The 24,466-nt window shown below is 44.5% G+C and overlaps 1 protein-coding gene and 1 non-coding gene across 7 annotated transcripts; one reads left to right on the forward strand and one right to left on the reverse strand.

Moving 5' to 3' along the window:
• The first annotated feature begins 1,021 nt into the window (after positions 1–1,021).
• On the forward strand, positions 1,022–19,173 carry TMBIM6 (transmembrane BAX inhibitor motif containing 6). Of its 6 annotated transcripts, none has more exons than XM_019802930.2 (10): positions 1,022–1,146; positions 9,743–9,830; positions 10,217–10,325; positions 12,761–12,881; positions 14,120–14,168; positions 14,275–14,372; positions 14,577–14,656; positions 14,961–15,061; positions 15,702–15,777; positions 17,163–17,186. In XM_019802930.2, exons 2-10 carry the CDS (start codon positions 9,775–9,777, stop codon positions 17,184–17,186), a joined length of 714 nt encoding a protein of 237 aa, XP_019658489.1. In that variant the 5' UTR covers positions 1,022–1,146; positions 9,743–9,774. The 6 variants fall into 6 exon arrangements, with proteins under 6 accessions (XP_019658489.1, XP_011227173.1, XP_034500875.1 ...); XM_011228871.3 differs by having other exon boundaries at positions 1,026–1,138; XM_034644984.1 differs by lacking the exon at positions 1,022–1,146 and adding an exon at positions 1,863–1,881.
• Positions 15,971–16,089, reverse strand: LOC117796827. Its single transcript, XR_004621532.1, has one exon. It is a non-coding gene; the product is annotated as a 5S ribosomal RNA (ribosomal RNA).
• Positions 19,174–24,466: the final 5,293 nt, after the last annotated feature.

Genomic DNA, 24,466 nt, shown 5'->3' on the forward strand with positions numbered 1-24,466 from the left:
TTAAAATGCTGACAAAACGAAAAACATCACACAATCCAGAAAAAAAACGAAACAAAACCCAAAAAACATTTTTAACTACCTGGCAACCACTATAAGCTCTTTTTTCTACATTTTTTGCCTGCATACTCTTTGCCTCTTCATATGTCGATTTTGTACTATTTTTAAAGCTATTAGACAAATTAGAAAAAAGTAATTTAAAACATTGACAGTGTGTATAGATAGATAGATAGATATAATTTTATTTTTTTTCCTGTTGGCTTCACAACTCCTTGCTGTTAAGTTCTCGCACTGGTGGTGCTTCTTGCACGGGACAAGCTCTTGGGGAGCTCCAGGCCTTTGATCTCCCTTGGTTTAGTTTCTTCCGGGGCTGCCTGGGCAGCTCTGCCAGGTCGCCGCCCTCGTTACCTCTCTCATCCACCCCACTCCACAGGCCGAAGTGACTATGAACTTGTCGTCTATCTCCACCAAGCGGGCAAGGTGATCCTGGAAGCCCGCCAGCCCCGCACGCGGCCCCAGGACCACCACTTGGGCTAGAGGGTGTCGGTGCTTCCGATACAGGACTGGGCTCGCATTCCTGGACAATTCGCTAAGCCTTCAGAAGTGCTTGAAGCCTAAGCCCCACTAGATTCAAGGTAGATTGGCCCCGTGAGAGCCCTTTTTACGTGTTATCTGAACCTCTTTCCCCCTTTAACATTCACGAGAAGCCTAAAACCAGAATCCCGGGTGTTTGTTGCGCTATCCCATCACGCGTCGCGGGGGCCCCGCGACAGGCCAGGTATCTTGGGTGGGGCCTGTCCCTCTTCACTATCTCCACTAGGGGCGGCTTTAGACCGCCGTCCTACCTAACTGTGGGGGAAGAGGCGGAGACCTTTTGCTACGACGCCGGTTGGCGGCCAGAGTCTTGATCGACAAGGGCATTGGCGAATGGCTATGAAGTAAGCGGCCGCTGTTTACGCACGTAAGGCCAATGGGAAGGTAGAGGTGCGGCCAGGGGCCAATGAGGACTGGCCTTAAGCGGAACGCAGGGGCGGAGCTTCCCCCGAGGGGCCGACTCTCGGGTAAAGAGTCTGGAGCGGACGCTGGGAGAGTCAGAAGCACATCCGGTGCTGGAAGAGCTGTGTAGGCTCCTAGGAGGCGGGTAAGAGGGTACGTCTGAAACAGAGACTGTGTGAGCCGGGAGTGAGAAATGGAGAGGGGATTGGCAGTTATTGTCTGGGCAAGAGTGGGAATAGTCTCGGTTGTCGAACAGACTGCATCCTCGGGGAGTGGGGCCCTGCTCCGCGACTGGACTCGGGAAAACTGCGCGGGGAGGGGAGAAGCTCGGGAACTAGTACCGCGCATGCGCAACCGTACAGGAGCGGGGGAGGGGCTGGGGTGCGTCGGCTCGGTTTTTCGGGGCGTCAAGGCTCCCGTTCTGGGCTCGAGTGCTACCGAAGGGTCCTTGTTAGTCTCTCTTCCTTCTTTCCTTCCTCCCTCCCACTCTGCATTCCTTCTCTCCCCCCACCCCCGCCAAGAGTAGGCGCAGGGGCCCTTTGCCCCAGCCTCGACTACTTGAATTCAGGCCACGTCCCCCACCCCTTCCTTCCGAGGCTAATGAAAGCGAAACCTCGCGGGTTTGTGGTCACCCAGCTTCACCCGACTGATTGTTTCTCTGCTGTGGGCCCTCTGGCTGGGCCCCTCCTGGGTGAGCAGCGAGGGCCAGGACTCGACAAAGGGCCTGGTCAGGGAGGCTGCCCTGTCACGGCCAGGCGGGTGATGTCACACTCCTTTGTGACACGCGAAGCTCTTTAGTTACTGGAAGCCGAAAGCAGAGGCGGGAGGTGAGAAGATCCTTCCTGGCTTTCCAGCCCCATCCTGGTCTGATTGGTTACCTTTGGACAGGTGAGGTGGCCTTAGCTTTGCTTGGTCCTGCGCCTTGGGGGCGACTTTCTCAAAGTCCGCGCAGGAAAGACGTCGTTGGGCGGTTGTTTTTTCTTGGACCTACTTGCTGGAGCTATGGTAGTAAGTAGGCTTTGGTATTTTTGTATATTTATTAAGTGTGGAGTTGTTCCTCAGTTCCAGCCCAGACTGCATTGCCTACCCCATCAGCCTTTCCCTGACCGAACAACAATAACAGAAACCGCTCTGAACTTGAGACTGTTCTAGCAATAGTTAACTTGTGAATGTGTAACTCAGTAGAAGAGCTGACTGTGCCTGAAACACAAAGATTTTAAGGTTAAAAGTTAATGGCGAATAGACTTTTCTAGTTATTTATTGATACTTAGTTTCAGTTTATCTTTTGGTTGAATGTGTAGTGTAAGAATTCAGTTCAAGAATGATTATTCACGTTGCATAACCGAGTTCTTGTGACTTCTGCAAATACACTTATTTCTGTGATTATTAGGTTTGCTCTCTTTGGTGGTTTATTTATTTTGTCTAATATTTTTTGTTCTGGCTTCAAGAATATGTTGATACTTAGATCTTCTACCATTTTCCTCTAATAGGGACAGAACGGTTAAATCCTTGAGAAGCACTCTCTAATTTATATTCAGTTTCCTTCTTCCATTATTCGTCTTGTGGAAACATGTCTTAGTAAACCCTCTTCCTGTCTCTATCTTCCCCACGATTGATGTGACTGAAGTCTTACTCTCCTAAGAATAGGAAAGGTAAAATTAATCCAGATATTTAGTCAGCATTTCAGTTGTTTCGTTGTTTTGAATATAGTTCATGCTTATCGTAGAAGTGCTGAAAAATACAGAGAAGTGTAGTAGGAATCATCATGTATTTATATTTTTAAAACTTCTTTTGGCCTTTGGCTTGAACTGCCTTAATGAAAACTTGCTTTTCTACTGTAGGGTCTAATAGTAGGAAGAGCACCAGGCATTAGAGGTCATAAGGCCCGTAGTCTGGTTCTGGCTGTACTGTTTAACTTTGTGGTGTTGGTCAAATCAATACAAAGTGTGCGTTTAGTATTTTACAATATTTCACACAGCTTTTCTTTCTTCCTCTTTTTTTTAACTGAAGTATAGTTGACACACAGTGTTCTGTTACTTCAGTGTGCAACATAGTGATGATTCAACAAGTCTGTACATTATGCTGTGCTCGCCACGAGTTAGCTGTCATCTCACCATACAGCACTATTACGCTATCACTGACTACATTCCCCTGTGCTGTACTTTTTACCTGTGTCCCATAGATTTTTTTTTTTTAAAACTGGCATTCAGTAAGCTTGGTAGAGCAGGTGTTACTTAATCATCCTTATCTGTAAGATAAGGAAGCCTAGATGACCTTAGGTAAAATGACTTTCCCAAAGTTATGCGTTAGAAAGTGGCAGGATTTGTGACTCCAAAGCCAGTGCTCCTGCCACTATTAACGCTGCCTTTTTGAACTTTCTTTTTAAAGTGAGACTAATCATTTTTGCCCTTTCTTTATGGATTGGTGTGAAGATCAAAGGAGATAATGCATATACAAGCACCTTAAAAGTTGTAAAGTTTTCTATAAATGTAGTTGTATTATAGAAGGTACTACTGCTGGCCTGAAGTTTCACTTTATTTCATAAACTACCCAAGGGTATTAATCTCCTTTGGGAAAAATACTGAATATGCTCTTGATGTTTTGTCTGCTAAATTTTCCTTTGCCAGTTTGACTTGACTGTAGAAGCTGTTAGGAGTGTCTTCCACTTTACCCTGATTTGTTCCCCCAGGGTTGTTTTTTGTTTGTTTGTTTGTTTGTTTTTAAATTTTTTTTTTTTTTAGAGAGATCAAGAGCGCGCGCACACACAGAGAGAGAAGCAGACTTCCGGCTGAGCAGGGAGCCCGACATAGGGCTCAATCCCAGGACCCTGGGATCATGTCCTGAGCTGAAGGCAGACACTTAACCAACTGGGCCACCCAGGCGCCCTCCCCCCTCCCCTGGAGTTTCTAACCAAGCTTCTTGAAGTAGCTTTTGTTTTCCAAAGATGGTGTTCAAACCAAGGAGGGAAAGGAAAGATTAAAGATTGGCTTTTAGGGCCACTCGAGTTACTCCTCAGGGTAGGTTCACCTTTGACCCAGCTGGGGAGTGTTGATTTGAGGTTGCAACACTCCTGATTAGATAATGGGGGTCTGCATTTACTCTGGGGACTCCTGGTTGTGCTTAAGTATGGGGGGATAAAAGCTGAATCAGATGCAAACTCTGCTCTCAAGGTGCTTACAGCCAAATGTGTGAGAAGTTCTGATACAATTAACTGGAATCCAGAATACTTGAAAAGAGCTTCAAGGGTGAGAATTGAGTGGTGTGTTCTTTGTCCTCATCCACGCCTGCTCTCATCTGAGCTTAATATGTTGTTATTGGAGAGGGATTACTGGTTTACACTGGAAAATGAGTATGTATTTAGGACATTGGGGCCTCTTTATGATTCAGTCTGTCAAACACTTGTGGTTACAGAGAGAGATTCAGTAATGTCAGAGTTCAATGCAAAAAATAATTTATTGAAGGCAATAGACATCCCATCTCCAGTTACTGTCTTGGTTCTGAGGCAGCACCCTAGAGAGACGGGATCCAGTGTTAGCTAGCTAATCTAGCTAGCCAGGAATTAGGGCCCAAATTAAGGGAGGGGCTGGGACATCTAGGGTTCAAATCTAGAATCACCAGAGCCTAGGCCTGTCAAAGCAGTTCTTTGGACTTCCTGAAACCAAACTGACCTACCTTCTAGGGGTGACAAGGAAAGCATCAAGCTAATGACCATTTACTTCACCAAATTCTCTACCACATCGGATTATCACTTAGTGGTTATTAGGCTGTCTCAAAATGCCTGGTGGCCCTGTGGGACAGGAGGTACAGTGTAAATGTGCCTGAGGAGAGGTATGCCATTTAAACAAAAGTAATTTTAGCCAGTAATAAGATTTATCAAATTCCTTTAAATTCCAGTTTATAATTTTCTTAGACTCTTCCTCTCCACCCAATTTAATTTTATTCATTTGGGTAAATATTAAGTCTTTAGGATATAGTTAGCTGTGAGTTAATGGTTGAGTAATAATTAAAAAAGTAATTTATAAGGCATATGTAAATTAGATCTGCAATAAATGTTTTATAAAACTAGGGGGAAATAATGCACTGAGGACATGAGAGTAATGAGTACACTGGTAACAACATAGGGAGCCAGTCTTAGGTATGAAGCGCTATTCCTTTTTTTTTTTTTTTTAAGAGAGAGAGAGCACGCATTCGTGAGAGGGTAGGTGGGGGAAGAGAGGCAGAGGGAGAGAATCTTAAGCAGGTTCCACACCTGGCACAGAGCCTCACTCAGGCAGGGCTCAATCCCATGACCCTGAGATCATGACCTGAGGGGAAATCAAGAGTCCCGATGCTTAACTGGCTGGGCCACCCAGGCACCCCTGTATGAAGCACTATTCTAAGCACTTTATTTGTATTATCTTACATAATCCTAGAACCTATGAAGTAGAGATTATTATATATTACTATATACAAATGAGGAAACTAAAGCACAGTGAGGTTCAAGTGCCAGAAGCTTGCTGTGTGTTAACAGCTAAGGAAATATCAGTCAGTATTCAAGTGCAGCAAGACAAGCTCTTAACCACTATTCTAGATACATGGTTTTACAGAGTCTGAAAGCTATTCAACAGGAAGAACTACTGAAAAAATACAGTTCTGCTACCCGGCCTCCAGCTTTTTAACCTCATGGGGTTTTTCTTCTCTGAAGTATCAGTTGGTTCCTTCTGGATATGTGGGAAGGGGACTCAAAATGGTTGAATAACGACAGGAATGAGAAATCATATAATTCACAAACTAAATGTTTAATTAAATGTGTGAATAATGTTTCCTTGACTTGCTGTATTTTTAAAAAATAATTTATTTTAAGCAAGCTCCACACCCAATGTGGGACTTGAACTCACAACCTGAAATCAAGATTTGGGTGCTCTACTGACTGAACCACACAAGTACCCCTGACTTGCTGGTTTTGTTGTTAAATTGTATACATTAAGGCAGCCTTCTGCTCAATAGTCAGCAGGCTTTTGTCTTTCGAAGGCAAGGATTTTTTTTTTTTTTAATTTGTAGTTGTTTCTGTTTTGCATAACTTTTGGCCGCTTGGCCGTGTTTCATGTGGACTGTACTTAATAGGTATTGAAATAAGATTGTAGAGAATTTTTGTTGTGTTATTCTCAAGGCTTGGCCCTGGATAATAATTATTCATTTTAGGACAAGGGTAAGGAAGATACCTAGAACAAAACAAGAGATTTAACAAGACCTAAGGCCTTGTATTCTAAATAGATAATCCCACCTCCTTGTTTTACATTTGAGTGTAGAATTTGGGCGGTGGGAGAGAGGGTGCAATTTCTAGATTTTTGTGTGAGTTGGTGTCTAGGGTGAGGCAGGATCAGTGCTGGTATGGATTTCATAACGGGCTGATGTGCGTTAGGGGAACTACTGTATTGAATAATTTTTGAGCAACTTGTATACTTTTTTCCTTTATTGTGGTAAAATATACATAGTATAAAACTTGTCATTTTAATTTTTTTTTTAAAGATTTTATTTGCTAGAGAGCGAGAGAGCACAAGCAGGGGGAGTGGTGGGGGGGGCAGTGAGAGAGCACTTGCACAAGCGGGGAGCAGCAGGCAGAGGGAGAGGCAGGCTCCCTGATCATGACCTGAGCTGAAGGCAGACACTTAAGAAGGCAGACACTTAACCAACTGAGCCACCCAGGCATCCCCTTCATGTCCTTTTTTTAAAACAAAGATATTCATTTAACTGTGGGGCCCCTTTGAAATGTTAACTGAGTTAATTGGTTAATAGTTTTGAACACTTCCGAGCTCTGTTAGGAGCTAAACTGTTCCCTGGGACAGACCTAGGGCAAACTGTCTTACTTCCTTGATTCTAAGACCTAACTTTTTCCTTCTCATGTTTTAACAGTACTGAAATAAATTATGTCCTATACATATCGTGACATTTATTTAAATGTGTACTTCATTGTATTTTTTCCTTACAAAGCTATTATTAAAATTGCTGTGTGCCTTGGGGCGCCTGGGTGGCTCAGTCGGTTAAGCATCTGACTCTTGATTTTGGCTCAAGTCAAGATCTCAGGGCCCTGGGATCAATCCCTGCATCAGGCTCCATACTTAGCTTGGAGCCTGCCTAAGATTCTCTCTCCCTCTCCCACCCCTCGTGTGTGTGTGTGTGTGTGTGTGTGTGTGTGTGTAAGTGTGTAAGTGCACGCTCTGACAGGAAAACTCTGTGCGTTTGTATCTGGAAAATTTGGTACTTACATATTTCACTTAAATTATAGAATAAGTACTGGTGTTAGAAAACTGGTTTTATTTAATTTATTTTTTACTTCTTTTAAACCACAAGGCAGTACTTAAATCATGGAGAAATTCCTGATACTCCCTCCCTGTCCTCACAACTTTCGATAGTTTTGGTTTTTCCATTGGCAGTTGTAAGAGGCAGTCAGTACCCCCTGGGAAATGTGAAAGAGCATATTGGGAAAGAGGAGTTTCTGCTATTATCCCCTCCCACTGTTGCCACTCAGTGGGGTCTGGTTACAGGGTGTTGCCCCTTTCTAACAATCCCCTGGGTATTTGAGGATTTACACTTCCAGGCCCATTCACCACCACCCCCCTTCCTTCTTTTAACTCTTGAAATTGGAAGCAAGAGGTCCTTCAGTGTTGTTGTTGTGAATACTGAGAAACTTGGCTCTGAAGGTTGCTTCAGAACTGTTGCAAGTTCTATCTGGGGATGTCATTAAGCGTGTTAATGGAAGCCTTAAACAAAGACACTTTCCAGGCGCTGGATTCTGCCGTCCTGTAAGTGTGCTCTCCAGAGGATGTGAGTTCATCATGGTTGTGAAAGGCTGTGGTGGGTCCTGCAACAGCCTGCAATAGTTGCACCATCTAGATCACGAGGGCCCGGAGCCCCGGGACTGAGAGGTGTGAGCAGCAGCTTTACTAACTTCTGCAGCTTCCCACTGTATCCACCCTTAAGAACAGAACTAACCAGAAAATTGAGGTGAGTAGGATATTGGTGAGAAAGGAAAAAGGAGATCGAGAGCACAAGCTAGCCATTGTAACTGTTGCATTTGTGAGAAAGCCAGCCTCAGGAAACAAACGGTAGTGATGCCTGTGAACTAGAAGAATGGCCTCTTTCCACTGGCCCCCGACTTCTCAGGAGTCAGTTTGGGATTGTAACTTTTATTACCCAGATTAATTTTGCTGAGTATTGGGCTAGGTGCTCATTAGAATAGGTGTGACTAGTTGGCTTGTCTTTCACACTGCTTAGCTTTGTGTTAATACCACCCCATTCCCTTTTTCGGACATTTTGAAATGAATAGGCATTATGGGTCTAATAAGAATCTGGATGATTGTGGAAGATTGATATTTAGGAAAGATAAAAATTCGTGATTAGTTTTTTTTTGTTTGTTTTTTAAGCTCTGTAAATTGAATGTATTTGTTTAGGATTGTATGTGAAATAGAGGAGGGAACAAAATTTAAGAGCTGAACTTGATGGTATTGATGGCATGTAACCTGGGTGCAGTTCGATAAAAAATGTCCTTTCTATGACATAATTGGGACAGTTGGCAAGATCTGAATAAGGTCTGTAGATCAGATAATAGTATTGGGTCAGTGTTAATTTCCTGGTTTTGATTATTGTTTTCAGATGTACACACAAGTATTTAGGGGTGCCTTCATGATTGGGAAAAAATATTTTTGTGCCTTCATTGTTGGGGGAAAAATACTTCAAAGTCTCTATATACTGCTATATAGAGTGGGGATAAAGCAGATATGGTGAAACAGTAACAGGTAGGAAATTTGGGTAAAGGGTCTATAGGAATTCTTTGTACTATTCCATCTCTTCTGTAGGAAAGTTTCTGAAATTATGTAAGAAAACCCTTTCTACACAAATTCCTTTTTCATGGAGGAACTTTTCTCTTTTTAAAATTATAAATCCCTTTCAGTTCAGTTTTAACGTGCATTGGATGGAAAGTTTCTACATGCATATATTTAAAATTCAAGACCTGGGCGCCTGAGTGGCTTGGGTGGCTCAGGTCATGATCCCAAGGTACTGGGATTGAGCCCCACGTCAGGCTCCTTGCTCAGCGGGGGCCTGCTTCTCCCTCTCCCTCTGCTGCTCCCCCTACTTGTTCTCTCTCTCTGTCAAATAAATAAATAAAATCTTTGAAAAAATTAAAGTCCAAAACCTAGTACCAGGCCCAGCTCCTCCCTTCCTCCCTCTTTGAGGTTCTCTGCCTTTGCTGAGAGAATTCTCTAGCATCTTGATACAGTGACATAAAATTGCTTTATTTTGCACGGGTTTTGAAGTGTTCCAGTCTTGATACGGGCTCAGGTCATGCTCTCAGGGTGGAGGCCCAGTGTGGAGCCTGCTTAAGATTTTCTCTCTCCCTAAATATCGCTTTATGTTCCAGTGACTGGGTCCCTTTAACTAATTGCTAACTGGTAATTTCTCAAAGAAAGAAACTATCTATTAAAGGGACAAATTACCTTCTGAAAGGATAGAAATCAAATGCTACTAACAAAATAGGAAGAAGATGCTTCATTTCCTCTGTGTCCTTGAAAGTGGTTGAGTATGATTGCAAATATATCCTAGAAGGAAATGCATAAAAATGAAAACGTCTGTGCCAGGGCAGTGGGATTTTAGATAACTTTCATTTTTCCAAACTTGTATGTTGCTATTTTTCATGAGAAAGTTGTTTGTTATTTTGTATGTTCTTGTATCTGTAAAATAACCTTTCTTCTTTTTATCCTTGATTCTACAGAGCGGAGGCTGTGTCCCACAGACTCTGGCATCATGAACATATTTGATCGGAAGATCAACTTTGATGCACTCTTAAAATTTTCCCACATGTAAGTTTTTTGGTCTTGACTGTAGTTTCTTATTGCGTTTCCTTTCATATCATTTTCGTTTTCCTAGTTTATTAACTTTTGTGTGTATTAACTAGCATATTAACTTTGCTAGAATCCAGAGGATGTGATAAAAGCACCCGGATTCTAAAGGCTGCCCGGTAGTCACTGAAAAACCATTTAGTTATTCTAGTTTGGGTACTGATTGTTCATAATTTGGGACCTTTGGCTCCTCCCCAGCATTTAAGATTCTCAGTTCATCTGTTTTCAAAACATTCTTTTTTTATTATAATTTTACATATTCCCTGGGAAGAAAAAAGGGAAATGAATCTTAGCTTAAAAATGAAATTGGTCCTAAAATAATGGCTGTTACTAACATTCTTTCCCAGAACCTCCTCGACACAGCAGCACCTGAAGAAGGTCTATGCCAGTTTTGCCCTCTGTATGTTTGTGGCGGCCGCGGGGGCCTATGTCCACGTGGTCACTCATTTCCTTCAGGTAAGAGCACTTTCTCTCCTAGTTGCTGGGGCACAGATCGCAGTGGGAAGAAACCAGCTCAGCAGGGTGGTGCCAGCCTGTACCCCTCCTTAATCCTTTTCTGTAGTTTGCAGTCTGCATTCAGCCAGACCCAGCTGGTAACTAAGGACATGCAGAGCCATTTAAATTTTCTGGCAGCTGTGTCCTCTCTAGGTATTGAAAACAGAATGTCTTAACCTGGACACTGAGTGGTGTGTAGGTGACACATGAGACCCCGGCCCGCTGAGTTGTGGCATGGCGTGTGCGCTGGGGTTTGCACAGTAGCCTTTTTATCTTTTCCTCACTTCTTCCTCTTTTTTGCTTGTGACTGTGGGGTTCTTAGATATAGAACACTGATTGTACAATTATCAGGAGAGGCAGGGTTGAGACCTTCAAGGATTTGACCTGTTTTATTCGCTGATGTACTTAGAGCTGCATGGTTGCGTGAAAACCTTCAGCAGCTCACTTTCCTATGTTGAAAGAGACCTTGAGTTTGGCCAGTAGGAATAAAAGGGACAGTTGACGAATAATCAAAAAGTTTGAAGTTCTCACTAACCAAGACGTGGCCTTTCCAAGTGTCCTTTTTAGTGTAAGTTCAGGGAGGGTGTCTGTGTTGGCATTTGCAACTACTGAGAACTGTCCCTATGCTCAGGCATGTCCTGGCAGAGCTTGTGTGAAAATTACTCTAGCTACTCAGAGAATAAGACTTCTGATCCCTGGAGTTTAGACTAACACATGCTCCACCTTCTAGCCATTTTGGTTTCTGGTTGCGGGTGGGGTTTTTTTTGTTTTGTTTTTGTTTTAAGCAGTGTAGTAAATGCAGTTATCCTCATTATTCGTGGATTCTATATTTACGAATTTACCTACTTGCTAAAATGTATTTGTAACCCTAAAATCAGTACTCACGGTGCTTTTGCAGACATTTGCAGTCCTAAGCAGAACAGCAAAAACTTTGAGTTGCACACGGCACTGTTTCCAGCTGAGGTTGAATAAGGCGCCCCACTGCCCTGCTTCAAGCTCTTGTACTGTGAACGAGGGTCTTTTTCATGGTCTGTGTAGTGTTACATTTTTTGCATTTTTGTGATTTTGGTGGTGATGTCAGTGTTTAAAATGGACCCCAGGTGTAGTGCTCGAGTGCTGTCTAGCGTTCCTGAGTGCAAAAAAAAAAAAAAGTACACTAAGACTGTGGTGTGTCTTATGGAGAAAATGTGTCTCTTGGGTAAGCCTTGTTCAGACTTGAGTTTAAGTGCTGTTGGCCATGAGTTCAGGTTAATGAGCCAACAATATATCTCAAATAAAGTATCCTTAAACATAAACATACATAAAACATGTTTTTCAGTTGAAGAAAATGTAAACAGATGTGCGTGAGAATCTCACCCTTTGTTTTTCTCAGGAGAAGTTGTTCAGCATTCATTAATTCATTATTCACAGTGACTTTATAGAGGATAACTATGAAAAAAAGGATCAGCTATACCTTTAAATAAAGGAAGGAACTTCAGTGCCTACATACCTCCTTAGTGATTTTCTTTTCTTTCTAATTGCCTATAGCTTTTCCCACTTGCTTTTTTTTTTTTTAAGAATATTTTTCTTCTTACAAAACTAATGCACGTTCATTGTAGAGAATTTGGAAAACAGACTAGTGATGAGAAAGAAAACACCCAGACATAACGTTTTGCTTCTTACTCTGTCTCAGTACATTTAGGCTGCTCTAACAGAAAACCATAGACCGAGTAGCTTAAACAGCAAATGTTTCTCGCAGTTTGGGAGGCTGGATGTCCAGGCTCACGGCACTAGGGGATATTCTATGTGGTGAGGGCCTGCTTCCTGTGTAAATGACCGTCTTCTCACTGTCTTCACATGACAGAAGGGGCAGGGGAGCTCCCTGGGATCTCTGTTGTAAGGGCACTAATGAAGGCTCCACTCTCATGACCTAATCACCTTCCAAAGACACCCACCCAACCTTGAAATATCAGCACATTGGCGGTTAAAATATAAACATGAATTTGTGGGGAGCATAAACATTCAGTCTGTAACACCCTCTCTTTTTTCTCTGTATGGGTATATATTTGTATGTGTGTTTTAAAGTGATCAGAAAGGGATCATTTCTCCTTGTCCTACAGATTGGAACGTGCTTCAAGCACTTGTCACTTTGATTCATCTTTTTCTTGGGCAAGACTCAGTTTGACTTGGGTAGTTGTGGCTGATGGACTGCCTGGGTCAGAAGAGCTTTTCCATCCACCATGGTCCTAGCCCTGTCTGGCATGGCTTCTAGTTTCTTCTTAGCTCTCTCTGCCTTTCCACTACCGCCAGGTTAGAAGGAAATATTAGGAAGTTCAGATGAATATTTGATCCCAGTAAGGTTTGTAGAATAAATTTGGTATTTTCAAGTATTTCATTATTGATTCTGGATCTGACAGGCTGGCCTGCTGTCTGCCTTGGGCTCTCTGGGGTTGATGATTTGGCTGATGACAATACCTCATAGCCATGAAACTGAGCAAAAACGACTGGGACTTCTTGCTGGATTTGCTTTCCTCACAGGTATGTTAGGAATTGGGCTAATTTGGGGTGGGAGGGGGTACTGTATCTAGCATCTCTTTAGACTAAGGCCCCGATTTGTATGGATTCCGATCACCCCAACTGGCACGCTGTACTATTCAGTCTTGTGTTTGGGTGTATTTGGCCTTGTATTGCTCTCTGACTTCATAGAGGTGCATCTTGCTTTCCCATCCGGAGGAGTAGCTCATTAGGACTAGTGACTGTGCTGCTGCTTTTGTATCCAAAAATAAGCCTTTGTGTGCTTGAATGAATGAGCTTCAAGAGCTTAGGTAGCATAACTTGGTAATGGTCGACGTGGGACTGAACTAGGCCTAAAACTCTAACTTAGTTGGACTCACACTGGCAACTCTCACTCCTGTGACCATTTATTCTGAACTTTGCAGACAGTTAATTGAAGCCATACATTGAGATCCATCCAACAGAGCACTTTGCTGAATCTCAAGAAAAGATTTAAAAGCACAGCTCTTCTAGAATTATCATTAGGGGAAACAGGACTCAAGCTACATCGTAAAAATACTTGCAAAGCAGCATTTGACTTAGTCTGACTCATTTTGCGTGTGTCTAATCTACGTAGTGTTGAAGTAGAAAGGAAGGGATTTAGAGATTAAGATTTTTAAAATAGGGAAAGCTAGTTTTTGAAGACATTAGGGGGTGGAATTACCAGGAGGAGAGAGAGTAGCAAGAGCAGAGGAAACGTTGGGGCCGGAACAGGGTGCCACTGCACCCTTCTCTTGGCAAGTGTCCACCTGCAGAACCGGTCTGGCCTTTTCTACAGAGGGAGGCTGCCCTGCGTGACTGCAGGTCGCTGGCCACAAGGCACTGGTTTGCTCTTGACCCTTGTGTTCCAGTTCCTGATCTGGCCCACGTTACAGTCTCACATCACTCCTCTTCGGAGTATTGCAGCCTTACTGCTTCGCTCAAAAATGTTTGACGTGCTTGCTTCCTTTTTCCTAATGTGTTTTCATCCTGGGCCATCCATGATTCTCAGCTAAGAGAGCAGTTTTGTAGCTCTATCTATAAATAAATAACTGAGTCAAGTATATGTTCTCTGGAAAACAGTTAAGGTGGATAGAGGAGAGAGAGATTTAATTATTTTAGTACTCATGTTTTAGTTTTTTAGGACCATGGGCATGCCTGTGTTTTTGATGGTCAGCTTTTAGACAAGGGTCCTCTTCAGGAGTTGATGGTAATACTGTGTTCTGGGGCTTTTTATTTTCTAGGAGTTGGCCTGGGCCCAGCTCTGGAGCTGTGCATTGCCATCAACCCCAGGTAACTATTTTAGTAGCATCTTAGGCCTTTTTTTGTTGCAAATATGCCTCCTAAATATAGGTTTGCAGACCTGTAGCCCTCAGTCTAATGGTTTTTCCTCTGACAGCATTCTTCCCACCGCCTTCATGGGCACAGCCATGATCTTCACCTGCTTCACCCTGAGCGCCCTCTATGCCAGGCGCCGGAGCTACCTCTTTCTGGGAGGTAGGTGTGGAGTGGAAAACAGAGTCTCCACTTAACCAGAGTTCGCACTGTAACTCTTCCCCTACCCTCCAGCTCCTTGTGATTGTTGGGTTGAAATTGAAAGCCTTAATTTTGGGGGTAGGGGGTAAGTAAGGAATGGCTTTAATGGGGTTGTCTTACTTTGCTTTGGCTTTTCTCAGGATGGCTTTTTGTCATCTCTTACAGGTGTCTTGATGTCAGCCATGAGCCTGATGTTCTTGTCTTCCCTGGGGAACCTTTTCTTTGGATCCATTTGGCTTTTCCAGGTGAGACTTTGCATATAACTTTCTAGCAGCCATTTGCCTTGCACTCCTTGTACTTGCTTCATCCTAAAGCAAGGTAGACTAAGAATCTTCCAGAACGTTCACTTTCGTTGGGCAGTGCGGAGTTGCGCATAGGGAAGTAATGTGGTCTTTACCATAGGCTTCCGTTCCTAAGAACGTTCATGTCAGCGGGGTCAGCATTTGTTGTGCTTTCAAATAGCCAAGAGCCAAAAAAGAGGCACAGCTGGTTTTTTCCCCTCTGTGGTGTTTCCCACATGGTAACCTCATGTCATTCTTCTCCTGTTAGGCAAACCTTTATGTGGGGCTGGTGGTCATGTGTGGCTTTGTCCTTTTTGATACTCAACTCATTATTGAAAAGGCTGAAAATGGAGATAAGGATTATATCTGGTGAGTGGAAACTGGTCTTTGTTGCCTCCCTTTCTGTGGCCGTCGGCGGGGTAAGAGTGGACCAGGCGGCGTCGGCTGAACTTCCTGGCCAGCCTTGGGGTGCGTGTGTGGTAGGAGGCCCATGGTTTTGGAACTGTGCACCAAGTAGCATAGTCTTCCTCAGTTCCTGAAAGACGTCAGCGCTTTTAAAATTGAACTAGTAATTTGCTTTTAATTATCCTTACTTTTAATAGTGGTTATCTCTAGGTATAGGAGAAGGAAAGGGATCTTTCCTCTTTTACTCTTTATTTTTATATTCTTTAAACCTTTAATAATGAAAAGAAGATACACATTCTTTTTAATATATAACTTTTTTAAAAATGTAGTAATCATCTCAGGGTCTCCTTAACTAGTTACTGGTGGCCCGGGGTTCAGATGCGGGCCCCTGCGGTCTGAAGGTCAGTTTTTCTTTTCCCTGTGCTGCGTGGCTTCGTTGATTTGAAAAGGATCTCGGACATCAGAGTTTTACTTAGTTGGTGGTGGAGTGTTGGCGAAGCTCACTCGTGGGGTGGGCGTGGGGCTTTTGTGCTCTGCCCTTCTGTGGGCTGTGGCTAAAGGAAGGTGGGACATGACAGTCGGTAATCTGGTTCTTCTGTTTCAGGCACTGCGTTGACCTCTTCTTAGATTTCATTACTCTCTTCAGAAAACTCATGATGATCCTGGCTATGAATGAGAAGGTTAGTCCGCCTGCTCCCTGAGGGTGAGAGAATGGCACCTGAACTTCGCATCTGTGTAGACTTCAGATTTTAAAACTGACACAGTGTGTAGGTCCAGGTTAACTGTAAGAGGTAAACCAGAAGTCTTTTAGCCCATGGAGAAAAAGGAACAAGTTTAAAAAAAAAAAAAAAAGAATTTTTTTTTTTTTTTTAAAGCCTACAGCACCCGGTATTCCCAGGCGGTCTCCCATCCAAGTACTAACCAGGCCCAACCCTGCTTAACTTCCGAGATCAGACGAGATCGGGCGCGTTCAGGGTGGTATGGCCGTAGACAAAAAAAAAAAAACAAAAAAACTTCTTAAAAAAAACAAGAGGTGCCTGGCTGGCTCAGTTAGTGGACCATGTGACTTCTAATCTCAGGGTTGTAAGTTCAAGCCCCACGTTGGATATAGAGATTAGTTAAAAATTTAAAAATCTTAAAAAAAAAAAAACAACCGAAAACAAATCCCTGAGATTAGTATCAAAAGAGAAAGGGGCTTAAGTGGCAGCAAGAAACAGTCTACTACATGAAGAATTTAAAGGCTGTGAAGATAGTTATGACTCAGGGAAAGATATTCTAGAGGATTTGTTTAATATTGGCTTTTATAAATATGTGTCAGGAGTAGACTGGTTTTACCCGTTTGTTAGTCTTGTTTCCAGAGAACCATTCTGTATATGGTTAGTGAGTGTCACACATAGTTACTCCAGCAGTAGGGGAACAAGTGAAACCTTGAGGGCTTTTTACAGACCTTCTTAGGGAACAAGAGACAGTGTGGTGGTGGCAGAAGCCAGGGAGGAGGTGGGATTGGTGGTTCTCGGTCTTCCTGTGCTGCGACTAGACGAAGCTCCAAGCAGTTTTCAGCCAAAGCCTCAGCTTGCGTCTGTTTCATACACTGGGCTTCCCTGTAGGATGGAATGAAGAATTCACGGGGCTGGATTATTTCTGGGTGTTGGTTGGTGCCTGGGTTTTATGCTCCTCAGGCTAATGGAAAGTTGGTCTTGGCCCCTTGTGTGGTTACTTTAGGGTGGACTGCCAGTCCAGAGTCTCCACGGGTTGGGATTTGAGCGGTGGCGGTTATGAGTAAGCCAGGAGTGGCCAGGCCGCCCAGCTGGGTACTCTTGGGGTGGAGTGGGAGCGACTGCTTAACCTAAATTCTCGTCAGGTCTGTCCGCAACTTGAGGGACCATCAGTGGAAGATCGTTAAGATTCAGTTCCTACCGCACCAAGGGAGTATTTCTCCTTCCGTTTTATCATCCTGTTCCCTTCCAGCCCCTAACCAAAGGCAGCCAGGTATTGGCTCGCTCAAGAGTTTTAGCTTGAATGTCAGATGCCAAAAATTAATTGGGCACTTTTTCTCCATTTGTAGGACAAGAAGAAAGAGAAGAAGTGAAATGACCATGCAGCCTTTCCCATTTTGACCTCCTCTCCCTCCACCCCTCATTTCCTCTTCGCACACATTGCAGGTGGTGTGTTCTGTGATAATGAAAAGCATCAGAAAAGCTTTTGTACTTTGTGGTTTTCTCTATTTTGAATTTTTTGATCAAAAAACTGATTAGCAGAATATAGTTTGGAGTTTGGCTTCGTATTCCTGGGGTTCTTCCCCACTCCCTTTTCTGTCCAGCCCATCCCTAGCCTCTTCCTCTGCTCAGGCAGCCAGCCGGTCGTCACGCGGAGGAGTGGGACCCACAGCAGAGCAAACTCCAGAAGTCCGCCGCCTACCTGCGCTTTACCAGGTGCACGTGAACTGTTCGGCAGAGCCACTCGGCTCTTCCCTCCCGTTGTGTTTTGTGCACGGTTCCTTTGGGACCAGGCAGGGTGTTTTCCGCTGGAGAGGAGTTTGGTGTTCGTGTTCCTCAGGCTCATTACATCTGAGCTGCTCGCAGCCCCTACCGAGGAAATGAAGAGGCTCTTCCGGTGGATGCTTTGCTTCCTCTGAGCTGCCCAAGCCGCCGCTGGTCTGGCAAACACACCTTCCTGTCTTGCTGTCCCAAACGGAATGTGGATTGACGTCTTCCCTTTCCCTGTTCCCGGTCTGACGCTCGGGGAATCTGCCGGTTTCCCATCCATGGTGGGGCGGGAGGATTTCCCCACAAAGGAAGGACTGATTCTTGTCAGGTGTTTATGAAAAGGCTGGTTATGTATGGCAAGATACACAGAGAATTCCCATACTTCCTCTATCTTTATTTTTATGTTTTATCACCTTAGTTGCAGAGTGGTCTCTCCAGCCTGGCTTTGATTGAAGATCCCAGGAGAGGAAGGATGGGGAAGGGGAGTGATTGAGCCCAGGGGTAATAGTAAACTAATCCTGCCTGACAAACCTAGATGAGGACCTGTTTGGGGCGGGGTGGGGAATGGGGAGAGAAACGCTGCTAACTGAATGCTGCTTTGTTGAGATCAGCAGAACTGGGTTGTAATGACTTGGGAGGCAGCATTCCTAACAGTCCAGTGCATTTCTGTCTCCTCCCGCCTGGACGGTGGTGTCAGGCCACAGGTGTGCAGCGGTAGATGAACGTTCATTTTACAGATGCACTTTAGTTTTTGGTCTGTTCACCTGTTCCCAGAAATCTGTAGCCTTCCAGCCGGGGACCAGGTGACCAAACCTGCAAGACATCTGATTCCCTACAGCTTGGTGGTTGTGAGTGTGGGAAGCCAATACTAATGGGGATCACTGGCGCTTTCCCAGGGAGCTGCCAGTCAGCTGGCACAGAAGGGCAGGTGACCTGGAGACAGTTGTGGCTCTGGCTGTTCACAGGGTTTCAGTGGCGGGGGAACTGAGCCCTCCAAAGCTCATTGCCAGTAGGATACCATTTTTGGCTCTCCCTGTTCATAAGCAGCACAGTTTGACCCATGGCTGCTGGTTCGCGGTCCCGTGAAGAGGTTTGTTCCCAGGGTGTGTGTATTCCTGGAGTGGCGTGCTGCCCGGAATGGCTTGCTTCTGCAGAGGGTGCTGCCCTCTGACCTAGCTGCCGCCTCCAGCCTCTGGCTTGAGAACTTTAATAAAGGGACTTCCTTCCCATTAAACACCCAATAGCACTCTCCGTAAATTTGTTGATTCTCTGCAAGGCCTGAGAATCTGGGTTACATCTCTTGAAGCCAAACTCCACCTCTTGTGCTTTTTTGCTTGGGATAAAGGAGTTTTTCTTTAGAAACAGTGCCAAGAATTACAAGATCTAAAAAACGACTTTTAAAGAAAATGCCTAACAGGTTTTTAATACAGTAATCACTGTAATTATCACTTTCTTTTCTAGTTCCTTGGTTTTCAGCTCAGGCTGCATTCTCTAACTCATACTGTGAAGAAAAAGGTGTTTTTGATTCAGAAATATATGAAATCTACATAGTCTTAATTTGTAAAAAATAAAGAAAATTCCTTAACCTTTCCTGGTGTAAGTGTGTGTTAAATTCAAGGCCACAGCTGAACACGGGCTTGGGTACTATCTGACTTGCCTTGTAAGTGGGACCTGGGAGTGGAACAAGATTGAGTTTCTGATCTAGACTTACCAGAAAGAAACAGGGACCCCCAGTGGGCCTTCCACTCTAGCCCCAGCTTGCCACAATGTTGGGAGTTTCCTCTGCGGTAGAGAGCACGGGCCTTTTCCCGTCTTCCCCCGCCCCAGCCTAATTAGGCCTTTTGTGGTAGCAGCACGTGCCGTCGGTTCCAGTGGATAGCCAAGCTTTGGGATTTTGAATGTGCAATGGAAAAGGCATCATAATCTACTTATTCTGCCAGTCTTTTTGGTCACCTGCCGTGGCCAGGCTCTATTCTAGGTGATAGGAATCATAGTGAAATACACAAAAATTCTTGTCTGAACTCAGAGTTTATGAGATATAAACCGGTTTACGTTAAAATCAGGTTATTCCATTTTGGCATGCTTGCTCTCTAGTTGCCATGTTCATTGTAGACACACAGCTTCCTCAGGATTTGACTGTTAACCGACTGGTTCAGGTTACTCCCAGTTGACCCCTTGGATTCCACATACCCCCATCCCAGCTAATACTAGCCACACTCTACAACTTGGAAAGTGTACCTTAAGCCCTCTTCTCAACCTTCTTTCTCTTGCTGACTTTGAAAAAGGCCAGTCTCAGAGACTCTAAAGCCCCTCTGTTTGGGAGATGTTGCCTTCATCCGCCAGGCACTGCAGGGTGCTTTCTGTGTTCAGTACTCCCGGGGGCCTAAGAAGAAGGTGCTTTCTCTACTACATATGATCAGTAACTTCCCGGGTCATGCCAGCAGGTGGCGGCAAATCCGCGTCCAAACAACCCTGTCTCCAGAGCTATTCGTTGTTGCTCTGTGTAGGTGATGTTTCATGGTGTTCATACCTCCCGGCTGGTGTCATCCTTTTCATCCTGGCTGGCGCTCCAGCTGGCTGGAGTAGAGAAAATGTGAGGTGGTTTGGGCAAAGTCTTCCCCATCCCTAATCTTACTAACTAGGAGAGTGAGCTCCCTTTTCCTCCTACCCTAGCGAGCCCACCAAATACAAATTAAACAGACGAGATTAACGCACAGCAGCTCGGTCCGTGCCTAGCAGACCTGCAGGCCTGAAGTCCAGTGAAGAAGGCACTGGGCGGGAGGCGGGAGGGCAGAAGTGGAAGGACTTCTGCACTGGGAAGAGACAGTCTGTCCTGCCTAAGCAGGTGAGCAGATGGGGGCATCCACTAGGCATCAGATGATGTTCTCCATGTTGGGGGGTAAAGATGGATAAGGCAATGACTTCTTTTTAGTCCTTCACAGCCGAGCAGCGCAGGACAGCTGCGTGGAGATGCTAGGTACTTACACCGATGGAGGCACAAGTGGCCATGAGAGACAACAGCGGAGACAGCCCTGCCTGGCGGTTCAGCGAAAAGTGTTTCGGAGAAGGTGCCTGGGTGACTCAGTCGGTGAAACGTCTGCCTTCGGCTCAGGTCATGATCCCAGGACCGTGGGATCGAGCCCCACATTGGGCTCCCTGCTCTGCAGGGAGTCTGCTGCAGATAGATGCCGGAGGAACAAAATCCTTAGGTTCTGTTGGGTTTTAAAGTTTAAGGAGACTGGGAGGACGTGGGAGGGAGGGGGAAACGGGGAAACGGGGAAACAGTAACAGGATTGGCTTTTTTTTTTTTTTTAGATTTTATTTATTCATTTGAGAGAGACAGTGACAGAGATAGAGCGCAAGCAGGGGGAGAGGCAGAGGGAGAAGCAGGCTCCGCGGGCCTGGAGATCACGACCTGAGCTGGAGGCAGACGCTCAGCCATCTGAGGTACCCAGGCGCCCGAGGCCGGCTACTCCGTGCTTAGGAACTGGCTTTGTCCTGAGGGCAACAGTGTGGGTGTCAGGACTTTGAGCAAGGGAGGGGTCAGACATGCATTTTTTACATCTCTGGTGCCTGGACAATGGGCGGGGTGGGGTGCCCTTGAAAGGTAAAGACACTCCACCCAGATTGGTCTTTCCCACCTCCCACTTAGAACAAGCAGAGCTCCTTGGGCGCAGAGCGGTCTGCAGGGGAGACGAGCAGGATGAACCTGGAGCTGATGGAGCACGGCGGCAGAGCGCGAACCAGTCAAGGTGGTTGGTATAACCCAGGGACGTGGGGCTCACCTGCAGACGCACCTCCTGGCTGAAGATGCGATCCTTTGAGCATCAATACGAATTACAAGTGCAATGGATTGAAACCAGATGTTTTAAATCTATAGGATGACATTTTAAAAATATCTTGTTGGTCATCTTTGAAGGATGCTAGTACTTGTTCATAAAGGGAAAGAAAGAAGCATGTATCTCTTTTGCATTAACTGTGCTTCAAGGTAATCAATCAAAAAGGCAAAGTTTCTATCTACAGAAATATTCCAGCTAATAGATGATGGAATTATAGGGTTAATTTATCACTGTTTTGTAAACCTCTAATGAAGCTAGGCCCTGGCAACAGCCACATCATATCAAGAGAGACAACCCGACGTCATGTGCCCCCTCCTGGAAGTCAACAACACTACCATTGAAGCTTTCTTGAAAAAAAAAAAATTCAAATCATATTAAATTCTAGATCTAAGTACTAGTTTACAGGAAAGACGTGAATCAGAGGACTGTGTTAATGACATCATGGGTATGTAAGCAGCAAAATCCAGTAAATGTAAAACTAAGGACAAACAACCTGGATTCTTTAAAAAAAAAAAAAGGCAAAGAAAAGACAAAATGAAAAAACAAAAGGGAAAGGAACCTGGAGATAAGACTTATGAGCCATATCAACAAAATGCAAGCATGGATTCTGATTCAAATAAACCACCTGTAAATGAGAGACAGACAAAACTGGGGCAATTGGAGCCTGTGGTTACCATTCTCTAGGACAACCCCCTAAAATCCCAGCCTCCTGGTATTCCTACCCTCTCCCAGTGAAGGAGGCTGGCATGTGTGACCCAGGGAATACTGTGGATGTGTGTGTGACTTATGAGCCTGGGTCATGAAAGGTCTCGCAGCTTCCTCCTTGGATCCTTGGTTCACTTGCTCTGGGGGAAACCAGGCAAGGTGCTGAGGCCATTCAAGACGCCCTGTGGAGAGCCCTTGTGCTGCGGACTGGAGCCCTTGCCAACAGCCAGCACCCACTTGCCAGCCAGCGTCGATGAGCCGCATGGCTGGCAGATCCTCCGGGACCTGTTGGACTTTCAGATGACCGGCACCTCAGGAGACACTGACCCAGAACCACCTAGCTCATCTGCTTTCAGGGTTCCAACCCACGGAAACTGTGAGCAGCAATAAACGTTTATTATTGTTTTAAGCCACTAAGTTATACAGCAGGGGGTAACTGATACAAATACTGATTAATGAATTAAAGAAATATGCATAATGCAAAGAATGATATTGTGATNGCAGCAATAAACGTTTATTATTGTTTTAAGCCACTAAGTTATACAGCAGGGGGTAACTGATACAAATACTAATTAATGAATTAAAGAAATATGCATAATGCAAAGAATGATATTGTGATTTTTTTTTTAAATTAGAGAGTGTGAGCAGGGGGAACGGCAGAGGGAGAGGGAGAAACAGGCTCCCCTCTGAGCAGGGAGCTGACGCGGGGCTGGATCCCAGGACGCTGGGATCACGACCCCAGCCGAAGGCAGACGCTCAACCGATGGAGCCAGCCAGCTGCCCCTGTTAGTGTAATTGTTATTTGAAAGTTGTTTTAGAGACGCATATTGAAATATTTATGGATGCATCAATATGCTGAGATTTGCTTCAAAATAATGCAGTCAGGACGGCAGTTGTGGGCGGTAGACGAAGTGAATGATCATGAGTTTATACTGATTGTAGCGATGGGCATATTCCTTGTCCTATTCTCTATTTTTTTGTACTGCTGAAATCTTCTATAATGAAAAGTTGTTTGTTTTTTTAAAATGGTACTCACGATGGTCCAGACAAGAGACAAGGTGGCTGCAACAGAGCAGTAGTTATAAGGGTTGGAGGAAAGATGATGCAAGTTAAACATTCAGAAGGTAACTGTGCAGGCCTTAATGACTGAACAGACACGGGGAAGTGAGAAAAACAGGAGAATCAAGGGTGACTCTGGGATCTGGATAGACCTACCACCACTTGCCGGCTGTGCAAGCTTGGGTGAGTTACTCAACATCTCTGTGCCTTGTTTTCCCTCTCCCTCTGCTCCTACCCCCCAAATAAGTAAATAAAATCTTTAAAAAAAGATTTTTAAAAATAAAGATATTTTTAAATAACTAAAAATATTTATTATTTATGTATTTATTTATTTATTTCAGAGAGAAAGAGAGGGAGAGAACGAGTGAGAGAGCACAAGCAGAGGGAGAGGGAGAAGTAGGCTCCTCGCTGAGAAGGGAGCCCGATGAAGGACTCCATTCCAGGACCCTGGGATCATGACTTGAGCCGAAGGCAGACGCTTAACCGACTGAACCACCCAGGCACCCCCAAATAAATAAAATCTTAAAAAAACCCCACAAAAACCAGTACTACCTAAAGGATTATTGTGAGGGTTAAGTTAATTAAAATATGTAAAGCACTTGGAAGAGTGTTGAGCAGAAAGTAACCCCTCTAAGTGGCAGCTCTTCCGCGGGGGAGGCCCAGGACTGCTGAGGGTTGGGGCTTTTGGCTTTGGACATGCTGAAATCACAGCGGCTGGGGGCTTCCCTGGAGAGGTCGGGAGGCATTTGCAGCACTGGCATCCCAATCTGAAGTTCAGGGGGGAAATCAGAGAGAGAGACGTGGACGATTTGGCACATTTTAAAACCGTGAAAGTGAGTCAGCTCTTTGAATGGACACTCCATCCAAGAAGATGTGCACATGGCAAATAAACACATGAAAAGATATTAAATGTAATGAGATATTAGGCAAATGCAAACTAAAGCAACAATGAAATACCCCCTACACCTAGTAGAATGACTAAACTTTAAAGACATAGTGATAACACCAAATAGTGGTAAGAATGTGGAGAAACTCGAGCCCACCTTTACTGCCAATGGTACAACTTCTGGAAAACAATTTGGCAGTTTCTCATAAAATTAAATGCCTATTAACCATACAACCCAGCAATTGCACTACTGGATGTTTATCCTAGAAAAATAAGAATGTGTGTTCACACAAAAACCTGTACCTGAACATTCACAGAAGCGTCATCTGTAATAACCCAAATCTGGAACAATCCAAATAGCCTTCAACAGTGAACGGATAGACTAGCTGTGGTA

The sequence above is a fragment of the Ailuropoda melanoleuca genome, chromosome 16 (genome assembly GCF_002007445.2).
Source record: "Ailuropoda melanoleuca isolate Jingjing chromosome 16, ASM200744v2, whole genome shotgun sequence".
Classification (NCBI taxonomy): Eukaryota; Metazoa; Chordata; class Mammalia; order Carnivora; family Ursidae; genus Ailuropoda; species Ailuropoda melanoleuca.